This window comes from Pangasianodon hypophthalmus, chromosome 15 (genome assembly GCF_027358585.1).
Source record: "Pangasianodon hypophthalmus isolate fPanHyp1 chromosome 15, fPanHyp1.pri, whole genome shotgun sequence".
Taxonomy (NCBI): domain Eukaryota; kingdom Metazoa; phylum Chordata; class Actinopteri; order Siluriformes; family Pangasiidae; genus Pangasianodon; species Pangasianodon hypophthalmus.
The window spans coordinates 22,634,622-22,654,614 of record NC_069724.1 but is presented as its reverse complement, the minus strand read 5'-3'; the positions used below and the strand labels follow the sequence as shown (position 1 = coordinate 22,654,614).

At 40.2% G+C, this 19,993-nt stretch overlaps 1 protein-coding gene across 2 annotated transcripts in view; it reads left to right on the top strand.

The window, feature by feature from the left end:
- Positions 1–19,993, top strand: part of ctif (CBP80/20-dependent translation initiation factor) — a 68,299-nt gene that overhangs the window by 10,239 nt on the left and 38,067 nt on the right. For both annotated transcript variants that reach the window (XM_034311231.2, XM_034311230.2), the window contains exons 2-7: positions 1,004–1,230; positions 3,077–3,148; positions 5,395–5,517; positions 5,628–5,701; positions 7,208–7,312; positions 10,005–10,077. In XM_034311231.2, the coding sequence (XP_034167122.2) occupies positions 1,048–1,230; positions 3,077–3,148; positions 5,395–5,517; positions 5,628–5,701; positions 7,208–7,312; positions 10,005–10,077 (630 nt within the window). In that variant the 5' untranslated portion in view covers positions 1,004–1,047. The remainder of the gene's footprint in view (positions 1–1,003; positions 1,231–3,076; positions 3,149–5,394; positions 5,518–5,627; positions 5,702–7,207; positions 7,313–10,004; positions 10,078–19,993) is intronic.

Below are 19,993 nucleotides of genomic sequence, written 5' to 3'. Positions count from 1 at the left end.
AAACAAGGGACTGAACATCCGTCTGAAACCAGGCGTTTCCTCATCATTAGTGCTGATTGTTTCCCAGAAGAAGAATTTGTCTGCCTTTGTCACACCGTCTCATGTATAGGTGTTACAATTTGAAGTGTGTGTGTTGGGGGGAGACGTGCATTTTTAGAAGGAACAGGAAGTAGGATGCCATTATATGGAAGGTTTGAGTAAATAAACCCTTGAACCTGAAGCTACTTCAATGGAAGGGCACTTATTAGCACTCTTCTCCAATTATAAATCCTCTTTGCCTGGTCAGGACTCAAGCAGAGTCTTACAGAAGATTAGAGTCTCTTTATGGACATATAATGAGACGGGATAGACTGGAGTGAAGAAGAAGGAAGGAAGGAAGAAGGCGAGCTGAGGTTACAAATAAAACACTGAATGCTAGAATAGGGCTGTAAATGTTGTGAGTAGGTGAACTAGCTGCAAAACAATTGTAAAACGAGGGAAGGGTGATAACAAGTGATAAAATACTCAAGTATCTGTTTGTTTATCATAAAATGATTCCACGCGGCAGTGAAGTGACAGTACCTTGACACATTCCCAACATTTTTACATACTACAGCTTGGGAATACTACAGCTCTGTTGGAGAAATATTTCCCCTCAGAGACTTAAACATACCTTAAAAAAAACATTTGATATTAATTTGTAGCATAATGTCTCCTATCACTCACAAACAACAAACTAACTAGCTGGCTAAGCTGATCTGATCTGAACTACTTCTTTCTCTCCAGAAATAACGTGATGCGTGATTTTTCTAAACTCCGTCGAAGAAGTTTGCAAAGTGAAAAACTGCTCAGCTGATAAGTTATGCAAGCTCTTAAAGCAGGGAAATGTTACATTTTATGAAATGTATTTTATTTAGCATTTTCTAGTTTAGAAAAGTATAGAAATCTGGCAATTTTACAGTAGTTCACTGAAAGCTAGCATATATTAACAAATCCTGTCTTCTTTTCTGTTCTCTGTCCACAGCCCCACCCCTCTTTCCTTCCCTCCCCCTCAGTGTGCTGGTTGCCATGGAGAGCTCATCGGTGGCGTCGGCATCATCGGAGGCGGGAAGCACACGCTCACAGGAGATCGAAGAGCTGGAGCGATTCATCGACAGCTACGTGCTCGAGTATCAAGTGCAGGGACTACTAAACGACAAGAATGACAACGAGAACGACAATGCAGACAAGACGCAGTCCAACGTCTCTCAGGTTTATATAACCATAACCTATATAAACTAGTAATAAACCCACTCCAACATCTCTCAGGTTTATATAACCATAACCTATATAAACTAGTAATAAACCCAGTCCAACATCTCTCAGCTTTATATAACCTTAACCTATATAAACTAGTAATAAACCCAGTCCAACGTCTCCCAGGTTTATATAACCTTAACCTATATAAACTAGTAATAAACCCACTCCAACGTCTCTCAGCTTTATATAACCATAACCTATATAAACTAGTAATAAACCCAGTCCAACGTCTCCCAGGTTTATATAACCTTAACCTATATAAACTAGTAATAAACCCAGTCCAACGTCTCCCAGGTTTATATAACCTTAACCTATATAAACTAGTAATAAACCCACTCCAACATCTCTCAGGTTTATATAACCATAACCTATATAAACTAGTAATAAACCCAGTCCAACATCTCTCAGCTTTATATAACCTTAACCTATATAAACTAGTAATAAACCCAGTCCAACGTCTCCCAGGTTTATATAACCTTAACCTATATAAACTAGTAATAAACCCACTCCAACGTCTCTCAGCTTTATATAACCATAACCTATATAAACTAGTAATAAACCCAGTCCAACGTCTCCCAGGTTTATATAACCTTAACCTATATAAACTAGTAATAAACCCAGTCCAACGTCTCCCAGGTTTATATAACCTTAACCTATATAAACTAGTAATAAACCCACTCCAACATCTCTCAGCTTTATATAACCATAACCTATATAAACTAGTATAAACCCAGTCCAACATTTCCCAGGTTTATATAACCATAACCTATATAAACTAGTAATAAACCCACTCCAACATCTCTCAGGTTTATATAACCTTAACCTATATAAACTAGTAATAAACCCAGTCCAACGTCTCCCAGGTTTATATAACCTTAACCTATATAAACTAGTAATAAACCCACTCCAACATCTCTCAGGTTTATATAACCTTAACCTATATAAACTAGTAATAAACCCACTCCAACATCTCTCAGCTTTATATAACCTTAACCTATATAAACTAGTATAAACCCAGTCCAACATCTCTCAGCTTTATATAACCATAACCTATATAAACTAGTATAAACCCAGTCCAACATCTCTCAGCTTTATATAACCATAACCTATATAAACTAGTAATAAACCCACTCCAACATCTCTCAGCTTTATATAACCTTAACCTATATAAACTAGCAATAAACCCACTCCAACATCTCTCAGGTTTATATAACCTTAACCTATATAAACTAGTAATAAACCCAGTCCAACATCTCTCAGCTTTATGTAACCATAACCTATATAAACTAGTATAAACCCAGTCCAACATCTCTCAGCTTTATATAACCATAACCTATATAAACTAGTATAAACCCAGTCCAACATCTCTCAGCTTTATATAACCATAACCTATATAAACTAGTAATAAACCCACTCCAACATCTCTCAGCTTTATATAACCTTAACCTATATAAACTAGCAATAAACCCACTCCAACATCTCTCAGGTTTATATAACCTTAACCTATATAAACTAGCAATAAACCCACTCCAACATCTCTCAGGTTTATATAACCTTAACCTATATAAACTAGTAATAAACCCACTCCAACATCTCTCAGGACTTTTTAACCTTATATACTAGTATGATTGGTTAAAGATTAAACTCTGGGTTTTGCCCTATGAGCAAGTTGCTGCAGTCTCAGTTCAGTCATTTTTCACTGTTGTCTCCTTCCTATTTTGTTCCCCTAACTTAATCTCTTGCCCTACTCTTCTTCCAGTCATCCATCTCCCTGTGTCTCGCTCTCTCTCTCTTTCAGTGGACGGAGGACTGCAGTGATAAGATAGATGGGAGCTGGTCGTCCTCGCGGGGTAGGGGCTCGTCTAAACCGGTGAGTCGTCTGGCCATCTGGCCGGGGTTCTGTCTGTAAATGTTCGGGGGTGCATGACTATTGATTTTTATTATCAACCAGTATTTTTAAATAAGTAGTTGACTAGTCATCTTATACAAAGCACAAACTGATTCAGGCTGTTTTATGAGTGTAGTTGAATGCAAATAAACAAGCGCAAAGAATGTGTCAACACGCATTTGAATTAACAGCCATACACAGGCTACAGATTATATTTCCTGCATTTCCAGTTTCACTTCTTTTTAGACTACACTGTTGACAAAAAATAAATAAGTCAGTGCACTAATACATTTTTGTTTGTATCGCATTACACTATTTAAGGATCTGTTGATTCTTAAAATGTACTTCTGTGGAAATCCTGGAGGCGTAGCTGAAATTGTTGACTCTGGAACTGAGTGCGCGCAGCATGCAAGCTCCTGTCCATCAGCAGAGCTCTCTTTATTGCTCAAAGACCAGCTTTGCTTTACTTGGATGGACGATGCCAGGTTTACAACAGCACCCCACTTATTCACCATAATGACCCAGGAGCTGAATCACCATGTTTTGGCCTTATTAGTGTTTGAAAACCAGTCTGGATCAGCTTCCGTGAGCTGGCATGCGCTGCTGAGCTAAACTGACTCTAAATTAGCCGAGTGGGATTGGCTAGTGATGTGTAACCCTCTCTCTGCGTGCTCTGAAAGCGCTATTTCACACAGTGATATTCACAGCGGAGTCCACAATGCCACAAGGATTTTATTTGTGTGGGTTAAAAAAGAAAAAACACACACACACACCTCCCACACACACCATCATACAAAGTGATATCAAAGTGATTAGAGTTAGTTCCAAACAGGACCATAGTACAATTTACAAATTTTCTAGAATTAAAAACATTGGAATTTTATGTTTACGCTTTGACCCCACCTCACGTCCATGTCAGTGTGCACATCACAATGATATTGCTCATTTCTACTGTGTATGTTGTTAGTTCCAAGTTAATGTTTGTGTAGACGTCAGTGTTCCTGTAAGTATACGAGTAGCAGGCCTACCATAAACATACTAGCAAATTAGCATATTAAAATTAGGTGTATGTAGCTGTGGCCTGTACATCACTTTTTTAATAGAAAGATGCATGTTGAAAGGCTTTCAGTGTCTTGGTTACACACTGAGTAGACATTTTCTGTAATTTTTGTTTATTTTGGAAATAAATCTGTGTTAGGGAACAGGGAGGAAAGAGAGAGAGAGAGAGAGAGAATGAACAGCCTCACTACATATTTCTATTTATGTTAGTGCTGTTTCATCCAGAGCTTAAGTCAATATGGTACCAGGAGCCCAGGAGCTCTGGTTGCTATGAGTTACTCACCCCGTCAGCATTCTGTGTGTGTGTGTGTGTGTGTGTGTGTGTGTGTGTGTGTGTGTGTGTGTGTGTGTGTGTATGTATGTATGTGTGTGCGCAGTTTCGGCGTCAGTTCAAATTTAATGGCAGGATGTTAGGCTTCCTACAGTGGTGCTATAGTGCTGCTGTTTAACCCATGAATCTGTGAAGTAAAGCTATTGAGAAATACTTTCTAGGCAACCGACACCCCGGTGGATCTGCGCGTCTCCGAACGATCTCTCCCTCTGTCTTTCACACGCACTAGTTTGCTAATTGTGCATGTGGTAGATCATCACGAGCACACAACAGTAAATCTTAATCAACCTTATTATGTCTGAAAACTTTCTGCCTGTTACAAAGCGTTGACCATGGAGACTCCTTACGCAAATTTTAAATAAATGTTTCCTGGCAGAAAACTTTACCATATCAACAATTACACACTTTTTTTTTTTTTTGGTCCTCCATACAAGTTCTTGTGTAAGCTGTTACTATAAAAATGATAACATTTAATTTACAATTAGCGCATTAATATAAACCTGTGATTTGTCCCCTAGCTGGAACTACTGTCAGAGTAATCAACACTTTCTGACCAATCAGAATCGAAAATTCTGTGTACATTGTGCAGAATTTGTTAGCATCAAGAAACACTGGTGTCAGCCCCGCCTACACGTACCACTAGTGTTGATTTTAAGTAGCTACCAAAGAGACATAATTGAAACATTTATTGCGGGAGGTTGATGTGTTGGTGAAAATTTTAGTTTTTTTGGTACCAGAGATACTGTTGTCTTGTGTGTGTGTGTGTATAAAAAACAAACCTCTCTGTCTGTCTGTCTCCTTTTTCTCCATGTCTTTCTGTCTCTTTCTCTTTCTACAGGATGAATGGGAACACAGCAGTAACGGAAGTACAGGTTCCCGACCGAGCTCAGGTTCTCGGCCTGGATCCGGTTCGAGATCAGGCAGCCAAGGACGCAACAAACAGTTCTGTGCACCGTCCAAGGTATACACACACACACACACACACACACACACACACACACAGAGGGTTCATTTTAACTGATCTACCAACTGAAACATGACAACGTGTTATTTTCTTTGTCCTATGTGTAGAATGGAAACAGAGACGGCTCGTTTGACATACTGGGGACGGACATATGGGCCGCCAACACCATGGACTCTCACGGGTAAGATCATCATCCACTCTGTAATTATACACACCTGAGATGAGCTCATAGGATGAAAAAGATTTGAACTAAATTCCATGAAATTCTCTTCGGTATGGATTTATTTCATGAACATTATTTAAATTTGTCACAATATTTTTTCGAGCTGTAGATATTTCTACTCCTGAACTTTCCACTGACAGAACACATTAGGTCTGAGCTGACTTTGGTGCTTGGGCCCCTAAATATAATAAATTTGATAATGTGGGTAGTGAGTGTTATATAGGCTAAAGATAGGTCTATAAGTTACTAGAGTGTATTTATATTATTAGGGTTGCCCTGATATCCATAGTGGTGTCGGGTATCGGTCCGATTCAGTGCTCATGATATTTACTCACGCTCGTGATACTGTGTGGCGTAAGCCTTGTGTACGTTGCCACATTAATCTGGATGATTAATGATGACAATTGAAGCAAAGTGTGCTCTATGAAAGTATTGAAGAGGGACTGCAGCATGTTCTTAGAATACAAGTAACCTGATAAAGCATCTTAAACATAAAACTCAGCATGAGGAGTTCATCGCTAGGCGAGAAAAAAGTCTACAGACAATGCTAAGTGAGTGAAAATAACAGCTCTTTCCCAGAATGCTGTTCTTGATGATCAGCCGCTATCAATGACTGACTATGAGGGATTCTGATGCAGTGAAAGTAGAAAACATGCTTTACTTACAGCTGTGCAGGAGCGCGTTCCTGATGTGGAACAAAATCCGCTCTTCTCCACTGTAACCCTGTTCAGTCCTAGCCAGCTAATGCACTTTATTTGACATAAACTCTCTACCGGTGTAAAGAACAAGTCGAGTAGCGTAAGTGCATGAACACCCGCGTGCGCTTTTCAGGGGCAGTATGTAAACCGAGGAATTATAAACAGAGCTAAATAAATATTTTGTGATAACGCTGATTAATTAATACGTTGAATAAGTCTAACTCAGTTCGGTATCACTATTGGTATTGATGAGTCCCAAAAACATGTTCTTGTACTCAGTGCAAAAAAAAATTGTATCAGTACATCCCTATTTTAGCTTTTTTTCTATTAATATCTTAAAATTCACTATTTGACTGTTTTCTTGCTTGTCAAATGAAGGAACCGTGAAACCGAACACACTGCTATAAATTCCAGGTGTTTACTTTACGCAAACTTTTGATCGTAACTGTAACTTATTTCGCTAGCTGACTTGGTGAACGATCAAAGACACCAACACTTGACAATACATGCACAAGATCATGTGAGTTACTCACAGTCTTATATGTTAATTTATGCAACATAGGTATTATATAGGTATTACAATAAGGTTAAGGTTATTAAGGTCATGTGATCGTGCTCCTTTGCATATAAATAATTCGAATGTTTTAAAAAAAACTCTGTATCTGTGTAGCAGCACTTGATGTACTATGAATATTGCTTATTATTTTAACAGGTATGTGTGTGTGTGTGTGTGTGTGTGTGTGTGTGTGCTGTATTGTGTGTATAGTGGTGCGACGTGGGACCTGCAGCCAGAGAAGCTGGATTTCTCGCAGTTTCACAGGAAGCAGTACAGAGGAACACCGAAACATCTCCCACACATCGACCGTGAGGGGTGAGTTCACTTTACACACACACAAACACACACGAAGAACTTTACAGAATAAGAAAAATGGCACTGTATTAATAACTAAGCAGATTTCTGAACGTATAACGCTTTACAGATGCACAGTAGACCTTAGGGCTGGGCGATATTCTTTTTGAAAATAAAATGTGATGCCTGATTACATACATCACCCCACCCCCATGTGAATAAGTGTTTACAGGAGGGTTGTCATGGTAACCTTTTTCTTATTGATCATGCTGGTTTCCTATTTTATTCCTTCCCACTTTGATTCTCATCTCCTTTACATTTCAAAAGCTGCACCTGAATATAAAATACTGTTTTTAAGCTTCTTAAGTCTAAACGTGACTTTAAAAAAAAACGACAAACCTCAGACGTCCGCACTCAGATCACGTCATTCTGTTACTCGCGTGCGGTGCCCTGATTGATCATTGATACCTGGTCTAACTAAAAACAAACGCTTTTGTAATATAAGTCTACATACGGTCTTCTTAATTTCTCATATGTAATGATGTGAAGAATTTATTTAACCTACCTGCTGCCTTCGCTGATTTATTTGTAGCCTGCTCCAGTCACAAGATTCACTTCTTTTTTTTTTCTTTTTTTTTGGGTAAGATGTATTTTGGAAATGTTAGTGTATTTCACAAACTGTTTCTTCTCTCTAGCTGTTTCCAGCTAGTGAACGACTGTCGCTTGTCAGGGATTAGCACAGATTACAGCATCCTATCACCTAGCCGTAGTAGAAGTTACACTAGTTACACTCTTAATCCAATTACAGAGGTTTTACAGTGCACTAATGCACAAAATATAGTGTTATTGATCTTCACAATGGGGATTCACATCAAATCTATAATGGGTCAAAGTCAGTTTTTATCACTTAATTTTACTGATTTAATATTAATGAATTCTAATGCATTTTAGTAAGAAACTATAAACTGTAATAAGGGCCTTATATTGTACAGCTCTACTGTGCTGTGACTCAGCAGTCCCTCATATCTGGTGTCATGTTTTAGGTTATACTGCCCTCTAGTGGCAGAGAGTGATTGCTGTGGGAAAAATGTGGCGTATCCAAGTCAGTGAGTTGTTTTGAAGAATAAAATTCAATCTGGCCCTCACACAGATCAGTTTACAGCCCATTTCCTCTTTTACCCTGTTAAACTATTATTAATGTTGTAAACCTTAACAAGCTTTTGGATTAGCATTACATTAAAATGAGCATGGTGTGTGTTTATTGAAAGTACATAACTAGTGATTAAGAAATGTGAAAAATCCTTTACAAATGACTTTAAGCATACAGAAGAAAAAAGAAGATGCTTTCACACCTATTAATCCGTTTGAATCGAACTCTGGTGCTTTTTCCCCCTCGCTCTGAAATATCTCGCTGTTCGAAAACTCCCTTAAAATCAAAAAGTTAAGCTATTCACAGTAAGAGCGTTTTCACCTCTTTGAGTCCTTTGCTATTTGGTTCTGTTTGGTTTCGCACCAAATGTAATTTATTAAGCTAGAAGCAAAAAACATTGACCGAGGGGGGTGTAGGGCTGAAAAAGTCCTCGTAAAACTCTTTTATTCAATTCATTCATGAAAAAAGCAAACAAATCTTTACTGAAGCACACACAATTCACAAATGTGTATCACATCCGGCATTTAATTTATTTTTTGTTTCCATTTTTTTTTCCTGCAGCGCTACAGCTTTGTCTTTTGGCTCAGTTTGCAAAAAAAAAATAAAAAATGCTTCACACAAAACACACGGCGTGTTTGATTCGTGTCCTGCAGTGGAGTCGATTTAGAGTCGATTTGCTTTTTCACTGCAATTGAGCCACACTAGAGTTGAAATCAGAGGGTGCTTTCGCATTCTTCTAATGGGAACCTTGGTGTGTTCTCCACTTCGGTGCGGTTCTTTAGCCAGGTGAGAACACCGCAATCACACTCGGGTTCAGACCAAAACAACCGCTCTGAGAGCATCTGAGTGAGCCGGTCTCGGTCTGTGAGTGAGTGAGTGAGTGAGTGAGTCAAACAATGAAACAATGTCATGTTTTTTTTATATTTTCTTTCGGTAACGGGGTGTGACGGAGCTGTAGTGCCGCAGAAATGTGGTGCGTTCTAAAGACTTGGACCACTGAACAAAAAGAGAATATAAACCCTAGAGGTGATACACAAAACATTTCAAAGCTAGTTATTTAGATAATTATCTAATCATTTATCTGACTCCATGTTAACCATTTTCGGGTGATTAGAGCGTTTTTTGTGTTGTTTAATTCTGTGAAACCAAATCATATAGTAAACGAACTAAAATGTCTCAGCTGCACTCCTAAACCTCATGAAGTTGAGCTCTTCACTTATTAAGCACCACTTTTATTTCTTGTATTATGATTGTAATGACATGCTTCATATCTCTGTTTTATTCTCTGCCTGATCCATTAGTTCTAAATGTTTTGTTTAATTTCATAAGTGTAGTCTATAGAAAAAAAAATCTACATGTATGACCAGTATGTGTGTACGCTTGCTTTGGTTTTGGATTTTGAATTCCTGAACGATGCCCATGTTCCATCTCTTTCCTAACTCTTGTCACCTAAAGGCCACAGTGTGCAGTAAGAGTTTGGTTAATAAATGTATTGGTGATTAACCTCAGTGGATCTGATCAGTGGTATTGACGTGTGTGGATCTTTCTGCTTTGTTTCCTCAGGATGATGAAGAGCAGATTCGATGATGATACTATTGATCTCAATGACATAGAGAAGTTCCTGCCTGGCCTCCCAGTAAGTCTCATTTTTGTTTTTCTCTGTTTTTATATTACAGATGCATTTCATATCTAATAGCAGATATCTGCTGTTAATGTAATCACATGCTGCCTATTGTGGAATACTTTCTCAGGTTTTAATTGGATAGTGTGTTGGAACAGCAGTGAGATGTCTCCCTCTGGTGGATGGAGGTGGAATGACATTTAGAGTTTTCTCAGATCAATACTGACATCTAGTGGCGTTTTATGACTATGAGTAGATAATCATGAGTGAGATCACAAACATGTATTTTTTTTATCCCAAGCTAATGACTCCATTGATGATCAATATTCAAATCATGTTTTTTTTTTTTTTATTCAGCACATAAAGGCACTTTTGCATTTTGTTTTTAAATAAGCAGGAAAGCAAATGCACGCATTGCATACGTTTATATCCTTTAAAATGTGTTTTCGAGGCAGTATCAGACTGGTAGACTGTCTTATCCAAATTAATTCAGTGTAGTTTTAAATATGAACATAGTTAGACTCTAGGTAAATAAAGAATTAAATAAATAATTCATCCTGCACAGCGTGTAACCAAATAGGCAATTAAGCTCCCCGTTCATATCTAAGCTTACACCACAGCCCTGTTGAATTCTCCATTCTGATTGGTCAGAAGGTGTTGGTTAATTTTCTATAACAGCAACTCTGACAGTAGTTCCTCTTGCAAAGCAAATCAGAGGTAACGAGTTGCTCAGGGACTTGTACGGCGGATGCGCCACATAAACTAATCCTAAAAAGGAAACGTATATTGAACATTAATGAGAGGAGACTCCACTATGAGCGTTTTATAACAGGACTTTAATGTTTCTCAGTAACCTGACAAGCTGCGTTTTTATCTTATTAACTTCAGAAGAGAGGCTGAAGAGGGATTGACTGTTTATAGCTGCTATAACGAAAGTGATAACAGGAACAAACTTGTTTCACAGAAGTTCTGCAACATTAAATGCAAGTAAAAATGGAAAAAGTATGATGTGTTGTTCTTTAATAAATAATAAAGGAGGAATTCTTTGGCAAATTGCTGTGGTAAGGGACATTTTATAGGAAAAGAAGCATCATTCATTACTTTCCTATAACATAATTTTTTGAAGTGTTTCATACTTTGCTTTAATGTATAGTGATTAAAATCTGTGCAGCTCTGTTAACCTGCTTTACCTCCCAATACTTACTATTTTCCTCTGATTTTATTATTGCATTTTAGGAAAACTGAGTTTTCTACAGTGAGATGCTTCTGGGGAAAATGCTTTATTTTGTAAAGTACAAGCTAGGGGTGCACTGATCCAATTTTTTAAAAGAAAATCCATTTGATACGGATATAAGGGCTCTTAACTTCTGTTAAGTTGATATGAAACATCACAGATGTGACAGCGGTGCTCTTCAAAGCCATCTATGTTCACATATAAGATCAGTGTTGTGCGAGTCGACGGCATAAAATACATCAAATAACGTAAAGCGTCAACTCGATACTGATCCGATCCTCAATACCAGAATCTATAGCACTAAAAAACTGAGTTGCTGCTGTTATAGGAAACGACCAATCAGAAACAACCAATCAGAATCCACGATTAAACAGTGCAGTGGTGTAACTAAACTCATGGACTTGTGTTGCTTCTTCGTTAATGATGATGATATTGGTGTCCATGTTTAACCTACACACACGCGCGCACACACACACACACACACACACACAGCTGAGAGAAGCGATGAGCGTACCCCCAGTTATAGTTTTCCTGTGATAAGTGGGAACGAGATAAGATGGCGAGTTAGACATGAACATGAGGAGAAGCATCCCAGTGCCACTCCTTTAGTGCTTTGTTCATTAAACATAAACCACTATGACATCATTCTTTTCTCTCTCCTACTTTCTCACACACACACGCACACACGCGCACACACACATCCTGTCTGGTTGCATGGCACTGGAAGGGCAAAAGGCCATCTCAGGTCCTAACCCTTGTGTAAGTGTCTGGGTGTGCGCCCACAGGCTATGTATGTGTGTGTCCTCGCTACACCTCACCCACGTCAGAGTCTGCCCAGCCATGCTAACGCCAGCCATTGTTCTCCTCAGAGTGACGCTCATCCCCTCTCTCCACTCTGTGTGTGTGTGTGTGTAGGTTAAACACATAAGGGCGCTGATAACATCATCAAGGCCCCGGTTGCACAGTAGATGTGCTTGAATGATGTAGATATTTCAGTAAGTCTGGAGTCTGGTGGTTGAATATTGTACACATTAGTGTATAGTGTGTTTGTGACCACGTGCAGCATTGTCCGTTCCCGCCTCACGTACATTTAATGTGTGTGTTCTGAGTTCTTCCAGACTGAGATCGATTTTGTCATTACTGGAATCTCTCACAGCTCCTTTTTCAGCTTAGGGGTCTGTGTGTGCATTCCTTTCAAAAACCTGCTATGTACATAACAAGCTGCAGGGTTTTTTTGTTTTATTAACTTTGAGAGAGGGGAAAAAAGAGAGACTGGTGAAGGAAACTAATATAGCATAAGGGGTAACCGTAAATAATCACAGACATTTCACAGACATTCCTCAGCATTAAACATAACTCTAAATAGATAAAAAGCATGATATGTTGTTCTTTAATAAATAAAACAATGTAATCGTTGACGAATTGCTGTGGTGTAAGAGGAATAAAACGCTTCAGGATGTGCGGTTTTTGAAAAATAATCATCTACAGGGTGGTGACTGACTCTCTTCGGTCCTTGTTGAAAATGTTTCTGTTTTATTCCCTACTAGTCACATATTTGGTGTAATAAAGTGTTCTCCATCAGTTGTCCATTGCATAACTTGGAAACTGGGGTAATTATGTCAATGCATAATTAACACATTCATTCACAGTCCAGTTTGTAGCCTGAGATTCCTGTTCTTGTGCTGTTGTAGCCCATCTGCATCAAGATTCAACATGTTGAGGTGCTTTTCTGCTCACTACCGTTGTAAAGAGTAGCTATTTGAGTTAGTGTGTCCTTCCTGTCAGATTGAAGAGTTTAAACCAAGAAAATGCCGCTGCTCTCATTGCAAATCACTCTTAATTATGTAGCATGATTATGAAAGTTATCTTTATAATCAAATCATTCTTAATTTCTGCCGTTCAAAATCTATTTAATCTCAGCTGCTTGATCCACTCGCACGCACATTTAAAGGTCACAGTTGAGGTGGTGAATCTCAAAAGGCCAGACTTAACCCAACACCGTGTTAGTTTTGTCTGAGGATTCAGTGGAATTTTAAGGTTGGGTAATGGTGTTAGCGGTGTCACACGATTAGCCGTAGCCATGACCCTCAACTTCCCTTTCAACATTTCTCCCTCCCTCAGCTGTTCTCTCCACCCAGTTCCCCATATTCACAACCTGAAGTACCCAACTCTCTAAAGAACGCAGATAGGAAAAGTCACACGCACACACGTTTTTTTAGAAATTTCCTTCTGAGTTTTATAATCTTGATTAACCTGAGCATTCAAGGTCAAAGCGTCTCCACACGCACTTCGCTAAACGTTTCTATGAGTGAACAAATTCTCTCTAAAATGATCGTAAAAGGCACAAAACAATCAGCGGGAGTGTGTTCCTGTTCAGCATTTAAAATGTGCGAATGCGAATGATAAATAATATTCATCACATTGCACATCAGCTCTTTTTCTTCATTTGGCACGTTTTGATCCACCACATTTTGTGAACGTTACACTGAAACTTCTCAACGACAATAATGGACTCGCAGCCAAACTGTTTGGCATCAGCCTGCACTCACACACTCGCTGCTCACGTACACACATCGGCATCCAAGTGGAAAGGATATGAAAGGAAAAATTGATCTGAGTGATTAAATAGCAGTCCAGCCTCATCATCTACACCTCCACGCATGATTCGTGATTCGCTCAGAGACAGGATGTTATCAATATCAGCAAAAAGTGATGCGTTCTTTCCTTTTTGAGCCAGACGTCACAGTGGCTCATGTGTAGGAACTGCTGAATGGTTTGAAAGTTTTAAGCAGCTAAAAAATTTTTTTTACCATTAGCCGTTCCATGACCATGAAGAATTTCTGTTATAAGGATGTTATAGAGGTCATTTTTTGTGGGGTTTTTTTGTGTTTATTCACTCATCACTCTCTCTATCTCTCCATCACCGTGTGGGTTAGTGTCAGCTGCTCTGAAAAGGGTCACATGATCAGTTCCGTGTTATTTCCTTGATATAACATCACATTATATATTTGTCTGCTACTCTTTCCTTAGACACACTTTCTCTTTCTCGCTCTCACACACGCACACACACACACACACACACACAAAATCCTGTTTATTTTTATGATGCCATGGGAATAATTATCACTGTATCATAATTTTCAATGACTTTGCGTGTGTGTGCTTTTTTCAAACAATGTCAACTGTGTCTGTGAGTGTGTGGTGGCTCCGGTGTGATAGGCCAGTCTGCAAGGACGTGTCCGGTTCCTGCTGAACAAAAGCAACGACCATTCTGACCCACCGAGCTACGTGCAGCCAGGCAGGACCCTGCAGTACTGCAGAGGGAGAGAGAGAGAGAGAGAGAGAGAGAGAGAGAGAGAGACAAGGACCTGCTTTTTTGTCACAACTTTCAAATACATTAAAAGAGATGTTTTAAAATATCCTTTTTAAAATGTTTTTAAAATTCGGTTGATGACAGAACATTCTCGGAAAACGTAAATGCGCTTGGTATGAAGATGTAGATGCTGTGAGGCGGGTAGTAGGTGAGACAGAATTAGAGAGACAGGAAGAGGTAGGTTTGGGAGCCATTTTGGTGAAAGGTTTACTGGGCAGTGAGCATGATGAGAGCGAGAGAGAGATGGACAGAGAGAGAGATGGGGGAGAGACACATGTAGCAAGAGAGACAGAGAATTTGAATTTGAGAGAGAGACAAGAGACGGAGAGACAAGAGACAGACAGACAAGCATGGAGAGAGACAAGGAGAGTGACAGCGAGTGGGACAGAGAGAGAGGGAGAGACAGACAGAGAGATGGAGAGAGACCGGGAGAGACAAAGAAAGTGTGTGTCAGTGAGAGACACGGAGAGAGAGACAGACACAGAGAGAAAGAGAGAAAGACAGATAGACAGACAGACAGACAGACAGAGAGAGAGAGTGACAGACTGTGAGACAGACAGACAGAGAGAGAGCGACAGACAGACAAACAGACACAGACAGAGAGCGACAGACTGTCAGACAGACACAGAGAGAGAGAGCACGACAGACAGAGAGAGAGTGACAGACTGTCCCACAGACACAGACAGACAGAGAGAGAGTGACAGACTGTCCCACAGACACAGACAGACAGAGAGCGACAGACTGTCCGACAGATAGACAGAGAGAGAGCGACAGACTGTCCGACAGATAGACAGAGAGAGAGCGACAGACTGTCCGACAGACAGACAGAGAGAGAGCGACAGACTGTCCGACAGACAGACAGAGAGAGAGCGACAGACTGTCCGACAGATAGACAGAGAGAGAGCGTGACAGACAGAGAGAGAGTAACAGACTGTCAGACAGAGAGAGAGAGAGAGAGAGAGAGAGGGAGTGACAGACTGTGAGACAGACAGACACACAGAGAGAGAGAGAGAGAGAGAGAGAGAGAGACAGAGGGAGAGAGAGAGAGGGAGTTCTCTTCTGGAGAACAATAAAGATGTCAGACAGTGTCTCCCTCCCCTTCACCCCCGAGTCCTTTTCCTGTGATTGTGAGAGATTTGTGCACTCTGTCAGGGCTACTGTAGGCTGCTAATTCAACACACACACACACACACACACACACACATGCACACACGCACGTCTCTGACACATCACATTCACATACCTGCATACTCCCACACTCATCCTTCTCTGTGCACTTTCACCCACATTTTTGTCCTCCCTGTGGACGTGTCCTCCTGTCCATCAGCGAGTCTCACACAGCTCACACAGCTCACACACCTCAGACATTAGGTGTTTTCTTCTCCACAATGAAAGCGTTGGCTGGGGTGCTTTTTGTACTGATACATAATTAAACCGGCTCACACGACGCTCACACTGTAACCATAGCGACGCTCTTACCAGCTCTAGCTAATATCAGCTAACAAGCTGTCTAGATTAGATTTATTAGCATCAGCAATGCAGATGAGCTGTAGACTGGAGTAACTCTGGTGATGAGGAGGTTGTCTGAGAGAACTGGAGCTGCTTGTGTGACTTGACTGTACACAATTAAACCGAGACTCTGGAAAGGGAGAGTTGGAACATTGGCAGTGAAATATTTTCAATTCAGCAGTTCATGAATGTCCTAAAATTCTCTCACTAACAAGAGTTTGACAGACACTTTGTCCTCCGTGGTTTTTTTCTCACTTCACACTTGGGGAAAAAAAAAAAAAGCACCTGACAAAATCTTTTTTTTTCTGGACACTCCGCTGTGACCAAAAAAAAAAATGGTGTTTTTAAAACGATGTGACGTTATTCTGCATGGCAAATTAATATGGTTTAAGAGAAATAAAACACTTAGGGAAGTGCCGTGTGTGCGTGTGTGTGTGTGTGTGTGTGTGTGTGTGTGTGTGTGTACACAGACCGTTTTTACCTGCTCACCACTGAAGACATTCCTCTGAGCTTCCTGTTTGGTTGGGACGTACCACCTACCCCATTTTTGGTGTGTCTCTCACTCCCTGTGGTCACACGTGTGTGTGTGTGTGTGTGTGTGTGTATGGGACGTCTGGGATTTGGGTGGGAGCCACTTGGCAGGACAGTTTGCTTTACAAAGGTGCTGCGTTCCAGCACGCTATGCTTTCAGAGAGAGTGAGAGAGAGAGAGAGAAAGACAAAGACAGACAGAGAGAGAGACAGACAGAGAGAGCTCACATCAAGACGTTGCTTTTGTTTTCGATTCTGTCTCAAACTTCCAGTTTCTGAATGTTGATGTCAGTTTCTTTATTTCTAATTGTGGACATTCCTTCTGCCTCAATAAACAATCAAAGAAGCTTGTAGCTTTGTGCAAACTTCGAGTTCAGTGGCTCAGACAGATTTGCTTGTGTGTGGGTTTTTTTTTTTTTTGGTCACACTGGTATTTATATAATAGACAAACGGATGTCTCAGAGCTAAAAACTATCATACTTCTATTTTAGAGCTGAATCTGTTTTTTCTTCTTTCTTCTCAGCACTTGGTTTGGTATTAAGTCTCACTCTGTACTCAGGTAGGAGGTGTGGCCTGATGTTTAAAGGCGGAGTTAGTGCATGTTACTAATGATTCAGATAATCATATAGTTCCATATACTGTATAATACAGTTAAAAACAGTTTATGAACAATTGGTATTCAGCCACATGATGATGATTTGGTGGTGAGTACTGATTAATGTCCTGTAACACCAGGAGGTCCAGGAGTGTTTTTTTTTTCCACTTATAATACAGCAGTTTATCAGTGATTACTTTTTTTGGATTGTCACTTACGGCATAGAACCTATCAAAAGTCTCGCTCTCTCTCGCTCTCTTTCTCGCTCTCTTTCTCTTACTCGAAGTTCAAGAAACAAAATAAAAAAGCAGCTTGTCGTGTTACAGAGAAGCCAGGGAACCCTCTGTCCTGAAGACTCTCTCATGGCTGAACATTTCCTCTTACAAAGCGCTGACACTGGAGACTCCTTCCATACGTGTTAAATGAACATCTCCTTAGAAAAAACTTCACCATATCAACAGTTATTTGTTTTTCTTTGTCAAATAACAATAATTTTTTTTGATATTTAGTTTTAGAATTAGATTATGCACAGGGTTGGCCATACAGGTTCTTGTGACTTACCTGTTACTACAGAAAGATAAAATATTAGAATGAGTGCATTAATATAAAGCAGTGATTTGTGTTACAGCCTGAGCTACTGTCAGAGCTGCTGTTATAGAAAATGAATCAACACCTTCGGACCAATCAGAATCGAGCATTCAGCACAGCTGTGGTATATAGTGATGATGATATTTGGATTCCTGAGGGTTCTGTGAGACAGCAGCCGGGGTAAAGAATTTGTTAAACAGCTTTTTCGCCCTCATCTGTCTTATCAAACCACAAACACTTTCGTCTCCTTCCTTCCTTTCAGAGGCAGCATGCTTCACCTCCTTGGGCGCTCAGCGTGGGGCGTCCAAAGATTTCAGGGAAACGATGCAGTTTTATTTATGCCCGTCATCACCCACATGACTCCTCGTCCTCCCTCTCTGTCTTCCTCTCTCTCGCACTCACATTTCTCGCTTTTTCCTTCTCCTTTTTGCTCCTCTGTAGTCTCTGTTTCCCAATTGAACGTTTTTTTTTTTTCTTTTATTTTCCAAACCACCATGGACCGTTATAGACAGAGGACAAGAAAATGAAAAGCTTGTTAGAGAGGTCAAACATCACAAGCATTTCCTCTCACTTCCTGCTTCAGAGAGTTGGGTGTCTCCTCTTTTCTTCCGCTCCTCTCGCTCTGTGTCGGAAATGCCTGAAGAAAGTCACGGGGAATAGCTCTGTGAAAAAAGCCCGCCATGCAGTACTGTAGACATGCATTGTTGATGCGTGTGTTTGTGTGTGCGTGTGAGACGCAGGGTGATGTAGTGCAGATGGAAGCCTGGCTGAAGAGCCACTGGGAGAACAATGGAGGTCCAGGCATTTGTCAATGTCCTTAAATATAATAGGATCATAGCGGCATGGGAAGCCACCTCAAACGTACTCACACACACACACACACACTTCCGGATAACATTCCTGAGTCTTGGCAATGTAACGGACAGTGTTGTGTCGCTTTTATCGTGTTCCAGTGTCCACTGCAGGATTCAGTTTTAGCATCCCAGATCGAGGTGTTTACGTGACTGTTGTTTAATCCCACTCCCGCCTGCTCCATCAGTTCTTTCTATTCTTTCTGGTGAGTTCAGTTGGGTCTGTTTACCAAAATGGTAACCCACTTTTAAGCATATTTACCCTTATTTTTCACTGGTTCCCACAACTTTTCCCACAGCTACCAGATTCCTGCTCACCATGCATTGTTTTTTTTTATTTTTTATTTTTTTTAAAAAAATTTTTACATTTTTTTTAATGCCTGTGAAGTATTGTTTTCCGCACAGTTTTCTCCCCAGTTATGGGAGGATGTCAATTCCAACCCATTAGCCTGCTCTCCGCTTCACGTAACCACTACTAACCTGGAGAGTGAAGGCTAAGACGCGCTTCCTCCGAGACACGTGAACTGCACCGTCACAGGGCAGCGTTACACACTCTGAGGAAAGCGCTATCCGCCCTCTTCCACATACATGAGCTCACAGAAGCACACAATTTGCTATTTTCGCTGTGATTGACAGAGAAAAGAGAGAATGATCCCCCCCCCACCACCACCACATAGAGAACACGGTCAGTTTTGCTCTCTAGACTCCCTGCTGTGGATGGCCGTGGCATCTTCGGGATTCTGAACCCACGATCTTCAGACGACAGGGCAACATTTTTGCTGTTGTGCTTTTCAGCAGCCTTGAATTAAGACTTTTAATGGAGTTATGCTATATCCCTTTGTCCTGCAAGTATCATATTTTATTCCCACAAACCGGTGATCAGTTTATAGTTATGTCTAATGTTGTTGAATGTTTGCGAGACAAGTTAGTTACTGTTATCACTTAGCAGATATAGGCAGTTGTTCCCTCACCAGCCTCTTCCTTTCATACGTGTCCCTGTGTATGAGCTGTTACTATAGAAACAAACATATTAGAATGAGTGCATTAGTATAAAGCTGTGATTTGATTTACAGCCAAGCTGAAGTTATACAATATTGATTAACACCTTGTGGCCAACCAAAATCGAAAGTACATATTTATTATATTAAATCTGTCTGTGTGTGTGTGTATGTGTGTGTCAACCTTTGCCCTGTGGAATGTCATGCTGTGCGTGTATGCAGCCCGTGCTGTCTACTGATCAAACGTCTTTCT